General features: G+C 46.2%; 1 protein-coding gene across 1 annotated transcript in view; it reads left to right on the forward strand.

Moving 5' to 3' along the window:
- Positions 1–939: 939 nt before the first annotated feature.
- Positions 940–12,220, forward strand: part of CCNL1 (cyclin L1) — a 91,770-nt gene continuing 80,489 nt past the window's right edge. The window contains exons 1-3 of the mRNA XM_075340703.1: positions 940–1,223; positions 1,318–1,392; positions 7,829–7,938. Of these exons, the coding sequence (XP_075196818.1) occupies positions 981–1,223; positions 1,318–1,392; positions 7,829–7,938 (428 nt within the window). The 5' untranslated portion in view covers positions 940–980. The remainder of the gene's footprint in view (positions 1,224–1,317; positions 1,393–7,828; positions 7,939–12,220) is intronic.

A 12,220-nucleotide genomic window follows, 5' to 3' on the forward strand; every position in this document is an offset into this window, starting at 1 on the left:
TCTGTGAAGGCGGCCGGCCGCCTGTCTGTGAAGGCGACCGGCCGCCTCACTGTGGCTGCCTGCGTGTCCGTGCTGGAGGCCCGCCGGCTGCCTGCGTGTCCGTGCTGGAGGCCCGCCGGCTGCCTGCGTGTCCGTGCTGGAGGCCCGCCGGCTGCCTGCGTGTCCGTGCTGGAGGCCCGCCGGCTGCCTGCGTGTCCGTGCTGGAGGCCCGCCGGCTGCCTGCGTGTCCGTGCTGGAGGCCCGCCGGCTGCCTGCGTGTCCGTGCTGGAGGCCCGCCGGCTGCCTGCGTGTCCGTGCTGGAGGCCCGCCGGCTGCCTGCGTGTCCGTGCTGGAGGCCCGCCGGCTGCCTGCGTGTTTGTGCTGAATGGGTGTGGATGGGGAGTGGATATGGGCGTGACTGTGAAATGGGTGTGGTTAGGGGGCGTGGCCTAAAAATTTGCCGCGGCGCGCTGCGCGCGCCGCAAACTTTGTCCCTCTTTTCCTTCTTTAAAAGTTGGGAGGTATGAGTTCCCAGTACACCGGTATAATATGCAGTTCCCAGTACACCGGTATAATATGCAGCTCCCAGTACACCGGTATAATATGCAGCTCCCAGTACACCGGTATAATATGCAGCTCCCAGTACACCGGTATAATATGCAGTTCCCAGTACACCGGTATAATATGCAGCTCCCAGTACACCGGTATAATATGCAGCTCCCAGTACACCGGTATAATATGCAGCTCCCAGTACACCGGTATAATATGCAGCTCCCAGTACACCGGTATAATATGCAGCTCCCAGTACACCGGTATAATATGCAGCTCCCAGTACACCGGTATAACGTGCAGCTCCCAGTATGATGTAACTCTCGGCCTCTATTCCCCTCACTCTGACCGCCGCGCACTATTTCGCGTCCTGACACTGGCGGAGGAATCTGCGCGCTTCCGCCGGCTTCCGCCTGACTTGTTCGTTGCAGATACGTTTCCTCGTCACAGTGATGGCGGCTGTTCCCCTCCTCTCCGCTCCCGCCGTCCCCTCTCGCCCTAACGATGGCATTCTCATCGGTGACCGGCTGTATTCTGAAGTCTACCTCACTATTGATAACTCTATCATCCCCGAAGAGCGGCTGTCGCCCACACCCTCCATGCTGGACGGCCTGGACCTAAACTCGGAGACCGACCTCCGCATTCTGGGCTGTGAGCTCATCCAGTCAGCCGGCATTTTACTCCGAATGCCGCAGGTACGGGGGTGCCGGGCCCGGCGGTGTCAGAACTGGGCCGGGGGCGCACAAGATGGCGGCTTCTCTCACGTCTTCCTCCTCCTTGTCTCCTCAGGTGGCCATGGCGACCGGGCAGGTGCTGTTCCACCGCTTCTTCTTCTCCAAGTCGTTTGTGAAGCACAGCTTTGAGGTGAGGCCGGTGTGAGGTGGTCAGTCATGTGTGCATGTGCCATGGCTACACACTGGGGCAGGCTGTGGTGGAGGCCTCTGCCCCTCTGCCCGTGTCTCTGGGCCCCCTCTGCCCGTGTCTCTGGGCCCCCTCTGCCCGTGTCTCTGGGCCCCCTCTGCCCGTGTCTCTGTGTCTGAGGACGTGCCCTCGGCCACTCTGCCCACGCTCAGGGCCACGTTGCCCATACTCTGTGATGGAGGCCTCAGCCGCTCTGTGTCTCTGAGGACGTGTCCTGGGTCACTCTGCCAGCGCTCTGTGTCTCTGAGGACGTGTCCTGGGTCACTCTGCCAGCGCTCTGTGTCTCTGAGGACGTGGCCTGGGTCACTCTGCCAGCGCTCTGTGTCTCTGAGGACGTGGCCTGGGTCACTCTGCCAGCGCTCTGTGTCTCTGAGGGTGCTTCTGCCTGGCTGATACTGCTCTATGGACCTGGGATGTGGAGAAGGGCATCACTCGCTGTCATTGATGCCTCCTCCACATCCCATGGCTCATCAAGTCATACATGTCGTGGATGACATGTATGACCTTATGACCTGATCAGCCAGAGAAGAGGGACATGTGTGTGATACATGAGTGGGGTATGCCCCGCCACAAGGAGCCTACCGATCTAATTATGGTGATGGCGTGTAGCAAATACCCCCGACCGCCCCCCCCCATCCCCGGTCTGACATACGGATACTTGTATCCCACCAAGCAGCAATGCCGCAGCCTGCAGTTGTAGCCCTTTGTGTTCTATTTTCCCGGCAATCTTAGTGTCACCGCTCTATGGGGGGATCAGACTGTAGGAGCAGCTAATGCCTTATTTTATTAACTTTCATCATGAGAAACCACAAAACAGATGCCTATGGCGACTTCCACACACATCATTTGTGCTTTAGCCTTGGCTGTCCAGTGAAATCATGTTCGTCACCAGTATCTGGCTAGTGAGCGTGGCCTCTCTCAATACAAGTGTATGGAGTTGGTGCGTTTGACGAGTAGGCGTGGCTGTCTAGTGGGCTCAGCATTGCTCAATACATTTGTATGGACTGAGGCCATCCCCGCTAGTTGGGTTCTGGCCGGGAACATGCATGTTGCACAGTTACGTTCATGTGACTGCCGTTCTCAGCTCAGAAACCGCAAATCCCCCGTAGCGCCCACTGTGTGCGCTTGGAGTATTCATAAGTTTCCAGCACATAATCTAAATGTTGTCCAGTTGAAAAATAAAAAGTTTAGATATGTAAATAAATATGGATCTTCCTAATATACTTGTAGTATCAAGGGTATCCTGCTCTCCTATGACTGACAGGCACACCATACCAGCCGGCTGCATGCTAGCTCTGGTAGGCACCTTTTTATAGGCACGCTGCTCTTTAACATGGAATTCCATCTACACCTTTTATATCTTCTATCTGTTGCATTAATTTCTAAAGGCAATTAGTGTTTTGCTTCACTTCCAAATATAGTGTTGAGTGCTCTGGGAGTTAGAGAGAACTTCTGAACCTCCGCCCCTCCCCCACCCCAGTTGTTTCATTTCAAAGACCTGCATGTCCATTGGGGGGAATTTATCCAACTGACAAATTCCCTTTAGTAGCTTATAGGCTATGTGCCCACGTTGCATTGTGTCCCTGAAGAAATTTCTGCAGCGATTTGAACAGCACATGTACGCTTCAAAAAGCTGCAGAAACACTGCGTAATAAAAAGCCGATTTCATGCGCTCTGGATGCAGCCTCTCCCATAGACCGAGCGGGACCTGCATCCAAAGCGTATGGAATAAGTGACATGTTGCTTTTTAGAACGCAGCGATTTGGCAGCATGCAAATCGCTGCTTTCTAAAACACAACGTGCGCATGTGTTATGCATAATTTTCATAGATTGTGCTGGGGACGCAGGAAGCATGCAGTTACGCTGCGGTGCAGAACGCAGCGTAACTGCATGCAATACGCACACGTGGGCACATAGCCTTACAGTGCCTTGCGTTAAGTATTTGGCCCCCTTGAATTTTTCAACCTTTTCCCACGTTTCAGGCTTCAAACAAAAAGATAAAAAATTTTAATGTTATGGTGAAGAATCAACAAGTGGGACACAATTGTGAAGTTGAACGAAATTTATTGCTTATTTTAAACTTTTGTAAAAAATAATAAACTGAAAATTGGGCTGTGCAATATTATTCGTCCCCTTTACTTTCAGTGCAGCAAACTCCAGAAGTTCATTGAGGATCTCTGAATGATCCAATGTTGTCCTAAATGACTGATGATGATAAATATAAGCAACTTGTGTGTAATCAAGTCTCTGCCTGCTCTGTGATAGTCTCAGTGTTCTGCTTAAAGCACAGAGAGCATCATGAAGACCAAGGAACACAACAGGCAGGTCCGTGATACTGTTGTGGAGAAGGTTAAAGCTGGATTTGGTTACAAAAAGATTTCCACAACTTTAAACATCCCAAGAAGCACTGTGCAAGCGATCATATTGAAATGGAAGGAGTATCATACCACTGCAAATCTACCAAAACCCAGCTGTCCCTCAGAAATTTCTAGTCAAACAAGAAGACTGATCCGAGATGCAGCCAAGAGGCCCATGATCACTCTGGATGAACTGCAGAGATCTACAGCTGAGGTGGGAGAGTCTGTTCATAGGACAACAATCTGTCGTACACTGCACAAATCTGGCCTTTATGGAAGAGAGGCAAGAAGAAAGCCAGTTCTCAAAGATATCCATAAAAAGTGCTGTTTAAAGTTTGCCACAAGCCACCTGGGAGACACCAAACATGTGGAAGAAGGTGTCTGTTCAGATGAAACCAAAATCAAACTTTTTGGGCACCATGCCAAACAATATGTTCTGCGTAAAAGCAGCACAGCTCATCACACTGAACACACCATACCCACTGTCAAACATGGTGGTGGCAGCATCATGGTTTGGGCCTGCTTTTCTTCAGCAGGGACAGGGAAGATGGATTGGTCCAGTATTTGGTTATTTCTTGAAGAAAACCTGTTGGAGTCTGCAAAAGACCTGAGACTGGGACGGAGATTTGTCTTCCAACAAGACAATGATCCCAAACAAGGCAAAATCTACAATGGAGTGGTTCACAAATAAATGTATCCAGGTGTTAGAATGGCAAAAGTCCAGACCTGAATCCAATCAAAAATTTGTGGAAAGAGCTGAAAACTGCTGTTCACAAACGCTCTCCATCCAACCTCACTCAGCTCGAGCTGTTTGCAAAGGAAGAATGGGCAAGAATTTCAGTCTCTCAATGTGCAAAACTGATAGACACATACCCCAAGCGACTTGCAGCTGTAATCGCTGCAAAAAGTGGCACTACAAAGTATTAACTTAAAGGGGCCGAATAATATTGCACGCCCCAATTTTCAGTTATTTATTTTTTATAAAAGTTTAAAATAAGCAATAAATTTCATTCAACTTCACAATTGTGTCCCACTTGTTGACTCTTCACCATAAAATTTAAATTGTTTTATCTTTGAAGCCTGAAATGTGGTGGTAAGGTTGAAAAATTCAAGGGGGCCGAATACTTTCGCAAGGCACTGTATCATACAGATACATTACATTGTTATCCATAACAAAGTTAGGGATATTTGGCTTTCAGGTGAATTTTCAGGCTGATCCTAAAATGCTCTCTAACCTTCTCAGTGAACTTAATGTGTGACCTTTTCTAAACATTTGAATGCACATGTGCAATGTTTCAGTACTTTTTGCACAAGTTGCTGTTCTCGAACAAGGAATTTAATGGCAAAAGTTACAACAGGTGTTTTGTTCCATGAATCACTCATTACATTTTGGGTTTCAAGCAAAATTATAATTTAAACAGTACGCCTCCATCATGCTTTTACATTTTCATATCATGAGACACCTAACAATTGATCTACAGTACCTCACCATTGCAAGTCTTCAAGCAGGATGTTCTCAGACAGAAGTGGCTACTGAGCGTAGCGTGTCACAGAATGTCATCAACAGGTTGCAACAGAGATAGACTGGAAGAGTCACAAAAAGGCATAGAAGTGGATGTACTTTAGCCACATCCCACACTGATGTCTGCTTCATTGTGAACAATGCCCTTTGGAACAGGATGATGAATGACACACAACTCCAGGCAGATCTAATGGGAATCCGTCACCAGGTTTTTGCAACTCCATCTGAGAGCAGCATAGTGTAGAGACGGAGAACCTGATTCCGGCGATGTGTCACTTAGGCTGCTTTCATACTACATTTTTTTTTTAATATGCATCATGAGCGTTTTTTGTTTTGTTTTTTTTTTTGCTGCAAATGCGGATCCTGTTTTTGCAAAGAGAAACGCATGTGTTATTTTACAGGATCATATCACTTGAAGTTTATGGGTGGGCATTGGAGTCATGTGATCGGGAGTGAGAGGGAACTGAACGTAATGGACTGGAAATTCAGACGCAGCTGGGGGCAAAAGAGAGAGGAGAGGGAGAGAGCAGAGAGAAAAGAGGAGAGAGATGAGGGGGGGGAGAGACTGTGATCACGCCAGGCTGGTTTCTGGCCAAGCAGGATCCTGTCTATCAGTATACCATCGTTCACATGCATTTGCGTGCAGTTTAGTCAAGATCCAGCGACTTGCAGTATTTGGACGCAGCTCAAAAACACGTAGCGTTTTTGAAATGAGTTAAAAAAAACTGCAAGTCGCTGGATCCTCACTATAACGCACGCAAACGCAGGTTGACGCGAGTCCATTGCAAATGAATTAAAATGAAAACGCATTTGCACTGCATCCGTTTTTGCGTTAAAAAAAACGTTCAGGACGTATGTTAAAACGTAGTGTGAAAGCAGTCTTACTGAGCTGTTTGGTGCCATTTTGATAAAATCAATCTTTTTGCAGATCTAAGCGGGACTATCTTGCAGCACGCCAACTAGTGCTCTAATGACGATCTACTGCTGATTAAACAGTGATGATATCAAAACTACACTAAGCAGCCCTAAGTGACACCGCTGGAATCAGGATCTCTACCCCTAAGTTATGCTGCTATCAGATTAGATGGAAAATACCTGGTGACAGTTTCCCTTTAAGGGAGGTGACAGGCACCCAATTGTCACGTCAGACCATTGAAAACCATTCACATCAGTGTATGCGTGCTAGATGACCTGCAAATGTACTGGACCACACCACCAGGCACAGACGTCATTGTCTTGCTTGACAAGGGACCAATGGGCCTCAGCGCTGGTCACTCATTTATCAGGAACTGGAGAGAAGGGCGCAATAGGGTCTTACCAGATTAAAAACAGGAAAAAAAAATAAATTGCACTCACCTAAAAGTATTGAGAGGCCACAACACCCAAATCGCTTAGTCACAGATGGTGAAAGCCGCAGCCCCGCAGGAATAGTCTTTTCAGGAAAGAACAGGGGTCATTGCAGCGCTAATCACCAATGCAGGTAAGGGGTTATTGCTCCAGGGATTATACCAAGTATATTGTTCCTGTCTGTTATATACTGTCCTGAGGAAGGGGGCTGAGACCTCTGAAAAGCGTAGACTTGTATATGTTCATGCAATAAAGGACCTGGATCAATAATCCCTTACTGGCATTGGTGATTAGCACTGCAGTGACCCCCGTTCTTTCCTGAAAAGACTGCTGTTCACACATCAAAGTCGATTATGGTGAGCTGAAATTATGGCAGCCAACGATGTTGGACGTCAAGGAGAGCGCTACGCATCAACCACTGTTGTCATCAGACGAGCCTGTGGTGGTGGTGGTAGTAGTGTGGCCAGGTGTCTAGTCACTATAGAACTGCCGTACACTTTGTGAATGGTGCAGTGACAAGCCCATCCAGTCATTGAGCCTTTGCATGAACAATACTGGCCTAATTTCATCTTCATGGACGACAATTCTCCAGCTCATCAAGGTTGCATCATTAGGAAACGGCTGCTGGAGACTGGTGTACCTCCAATGGAGTAGCCTGCACTTTCTCCAGACCTGAATCTTACGGAAAACCTATGGGATCAGTTGAGTTGCTGAGTAGAGGCTCTTAATTTTGTACCCCAGAACCCCAATGACCTGAGGGCCGCCCTTCAAGAATGGGTTGCCATTCCTCAGCAATAGGTTGAGCATGAGACATTGTTGCCAAGCTGCAATTGATACTCAATGCTGCATAAAAATTTGAGACATTGATTTTTTTTTGGGGGGGGTAATCACTGTAGTGTGAACTTTTTACGTTTTACATAAATTTCACCTTAAAGCCTAATGTTCCTAACTTATTGTGAATAGTGTGTATGGGATTTCCTGACAAGATATGAATGTAATGACTATTACTTATTATCCCAGAGTCTCTGATAATCCAGCATGTTTCCAGCTCTGAGTTTGGCGGATTGACCACATTTTCCTGTAAAGCTTTTTCACAGATCTGTGCTTTCGGACATTGATATATGGTACTCTCATCAAATTGGCTTCTTTTCAGATTGTTGCGATGGCTTGTATCAATCTCGCTTCCAAAATCGAAGAATCTCCCAGACGAATTAGAGATGTGATAAATGTCTTTCATCACCTGCGCCAGTTGAGAGCAAAACGGTATGTTTCTATAATGTTTCTATATGTGGCTTGTCTGAGCAATTCCATCAATTCTGCAGATTGTGATGTCCCCATTTATTGGTGGATGGAGACTTGTAACTTACAAAAGTGGTGCACAAGGAGTCGTTCCTCCTTTTTACTGCTTCTTTACTTTACCCTGGATGCAGGATCATTACTTGTGAAGTGACCGTATTAGTAAAGTACGTTTTGTGCCATAATGTCTTCCCTCCCATTGGCCATCCAGAGTTCTCGATGACACTACACCTTGGTGCACTTATTTGCTATTGCCTATTTCATACCTATTTTTCCTTGTGCAACATTGTGTTAAAAGTACACATATCATATACATATCTTCCTTTATTTTCTAGCTGACTTTTTGTGTTGGGAACTTCTTTCAACACTTAGCTACCTATGCTATGGCCAAGCCTGTATATCAGATGCCTTGCAAGTCAGAGGCATGCTACAGGCTTGATGGTAAAAGGATGATCATTTTACCATACAAAATAAGGATTGGTGGTCCAATATAACCCTCCTGAGACTGTTTATGAAATCTTTAGCTAGTGAAGACGTGTTTTTCTAAATGTGATGTTTTTACTTTGAGTACATGTATCGATTCTGCATTGCTCACTGGGCCTCAGAAATTGGTGAGGGGGGGGGGCATTGCCATGAATAATCCATTATGAAATGAATAACGAGCCGACAAATCATGCTGGATTATGTTTTTTTTCCCCACAAATACTGCAATTCTTTCCACCAAAAAAAAATATTAAAAAGGGCCACAAACTGCAGTGGAGGCTCTGAGCACTCGTGTGAACAGAGCCCCTTTTTTTTTTTTTTTTGACCAGTTTGGGCCACCAGCTGGGTATTTGAGCTCTTCTTATTCGCCCTACTCTTCTCACTGCATGACCTCCATAGCGCTAGTGATTCAAAGGAACGGTGGTCATGTATGCCCCCTTTTGCCCTAGGTAATGTGTGTAAGGGCTCGTGGTATTTTTCATGCGATAGCAATTCTTAACAATTTGTGTGACCAAGCACATCTGCAACTTTCGACAATTTTAGAGATACGGTTTTGCTGTAAAAATAAGTTACCTCGCTCCCAAGTAGCATGCAAGTTGCAAACCCTTGTGACTTGCATAGAAGTCTATGGTAAGTGAGTCACTTGCATCAGAAAATCCAACATCTTTACAAACATTTGCGACTCTGCATTGTAGTCGCAGTAGATGGCATTGTGACACCATTAGAAATAGATGCAGGGTCACAATGTAGTCCTCGACTTGAGGCTGCCCAACTACATCGCTTGGTTGGTTGTTTTGTTTTTTTGTTGGCCCCATGCATGTAAATGGAGCGACAGTGCTCACATCACCACTGTACTCCATTTCAATACCGCCCCTATTGTGGTTCGGTAATGAGGGATAGGCGGCTTAGTTATCACTGTTCCAGTAATGGTAGGGATCCCGCCTGTGATGTCCTTTTGTGTAATTTTTCTTTAGGCTTTTTATTTTTTAGTAAATTTACTTAATTGCATAAAATGCCATTTCGATTGTATATTAATGTTAAAATTGCTTTCTAATTAACCCTTAAGACATAGTTTCAGCTTCTGAACTTCATTTGCCAGTTTGCATAATTAGAAGCTACATAAAAATGTCAAGCAAGTATGTATTGGACGTACTCTGGTTCATAGACTGTTACTGATCCTGAGATACAGCAGTCATAGCCCAGAGTAACGTATTCAGCATTGCCATATGGCAACATGGCCACGTATAGTATGGGGTGGTCATAAACTTATTTTTAATCCTGTGTAGTTAACTCTGACCACAAATATCTCAGCTAAGGGGACGGTATTAAGTGTTCACACGAATATATATTGCTGTAACTCAAGAGCAGTACTCGATAGGGAGTGTAATTATATTTGGTCTATTATAGATGTAAATGTGTGCTCAGACGTTCTTGACACAGATCCTGCCACCACTCCTCACATCTCTGCTTTGGTAAATCCTTGTGTTCCACATTAAGGTACACAAGAATTATTACTTAAAGGGTGCGTGCACTCGATCAGTGTGTGCAGCATTTTGGATACAAACTCTGCGTTGTACAGTAAAAGCACAATGGATTGGATTTCTAGAAATCCCATGCCTAATGTGCCTGTACGGCCTGCAGCGAAAACCAACCTGCGGTGCAGCTTCCCGAGCTTGCAGCACGTCAATTCTTTGCATAGTTGAAAGCGGTCTCTGTAGGGAGAACACAGCGAGAGACCTCAGCTCTCCGAACCCTGATCATGGGCACGAGCAGCTACGGTCTCCTGTGGAAGAGACTCTTGGCCCCACAGGTCAGGACCTGTCGTCCCCATGCCTCAGCAGGTCCTGATCGTGGGCACAAACCCTAATTCTGCATTGTGTGATCACTGTGGCCGTTCTTCAGTCGGTGCTCAGGGTCAGATTTTTAGGGACTCTCAACATTGACAGTGGGAATGGTAAGACCCAGATGTTACTAAATCGATATTTCCAGGGATTACACAATGCTGATTTCCAAGACTAGGTGCTTTTGGTTTGTACTTATGGGGAAAATGAGTGTCTACTGAAGAAATGTTGGGAGTGGTCCAGGATCTTCTGATACATACATTTAATGTACAGTATGTACACACAGCGGCTCTGACTTTGTAATGCAGAGGCTACTAGGAAAGAAGTATATAAAACAGGAGGAAAATGAGTAACTTGCTTCAAAAAATATGTATTTTATTTTCATTTCACATTTCATGTGCTTAATTTTAGTGATACTTTTGTTAAATAAGTACAAAATACATATAACCGTATCTAGATCAATAAATAACAACAATTTAAATGGCCGAGAGGAAGGGTGTTAAAAAAGGGGCACAAATTAATCCTGCCAATCTCAAAATGTATAATACGTATCAATAACATGAAAAATTATTTTACATGAAAATATCCACGTGTTCCTACGTTAAAAGAGTAATTACACCACATGCAGAAGAATAAAGAGCAATTTCCCCACTGAGGATTGTGCGAAGAGCTCAATAAGTCCATTGCACATACTACCACCCACATTGATCAGTCAAGATCAGAATGTCCTGGTTAATGTAACCCATTCAAAAAACAAGATCAGTCGGTGGAGCAGTGTCAGCAGGTGCCGAAGCAGAGCCCATGCACAGCTTGCTAAAAAGGGACTCAAAGGCCCAAATTCTCACCAGCAAGGGTTGTCAATATGTCAGAAAATAGACGTGTATAACTATATCAAAGAAGGTTGCGCATGACGCTCCGATCAAAGACTGCACAACATACTGACCAACCGGGTTATAGGAGGGTGTGCATGGTAGTTACCCAGTCTTGGTACAGCAATGTTAGTACAAATCCAAAAGAGAGCAACCGCACACCTCATTAAGGGGGTCCCAATATTAGATTATATTAATGGTGCAGACAGTCATGCAGAGGTCCCACCCGCATCGTACACAGAACGCTGCACTGATAGTCACCACTTACACCTATCTCCAGACGTCAGTATGCTATAAGAATCATGTGCCTGGGACTCAATGCAGCAATACTGAGCACATGCAGGAGAGGACCCACTACATACCGTACAATGCTGGTGTAACGCAGGGAACACAACGGCAGGCAGGAAGAATAGATGAGGAGGGGAATACACCCCGAAACAGACTCCAACGTACGTTTCACGAGGAAATATAATGTAACCACGCTTCGTCATGGAGTGATTTGTCCCAGTGACCGGCAGGATTAAGTAGCCGGAAAGCAGCCCGTAATCAGCTGTATAGAGTGAATGGATTATCAACGGCGCATGCGCGCGCGGCGCTCCCAGATCCCAGAAACCTCACCGGCCGTCATGGAGACGGTGCATGCGCGAGAGCAGAGACGCGTCGCCATAGCTCCCGAGCATGCGCCGACGCCAATCAGAGACGATCAGGAGGAGAACGGGCCGGAGGCACAGCACACGCACGCGCACCATCCATAGCAGGTATGACAGGATACACATGAGTACGTTGTTTAGATATACCCCATCTATATAAACACTACCGACGATATAAATGATCAATAACCATGACATACAAAAATACAATATAACATCATAAATATTTGTACTTAATATTTATGATGTTATATGCTCTCGCGCATGCGCCGTCTCCATGACGGCCGGTGAGGTTTCTGGGATCTGGGAGCGCCGCGCGCGCATGCGCCGTTGATAATCCATTCACTCTATACAGCTGATTACGGGCTGCTTTCCGGCTACTTAATCCTGCCGGTCACTGGGACAA

The sequence above is a fragment of the Anomaloglossus baeobatrachus genome, chromosome 3 (assembly GCF_048569485.1).
Source record: "Anomaloglossus baeobatrachus isolate aAnoBae1 chromosome 3, aAnoBae1.hap1, whole genome shotgun sequence".
Classification (NCBI taxonomy): Eukaryota; Metazoa; Chordata; class Amphibia; order Anura; family Aromobatidae; genus Anomaloglossus; species Anomaloglossus baeobatrachus.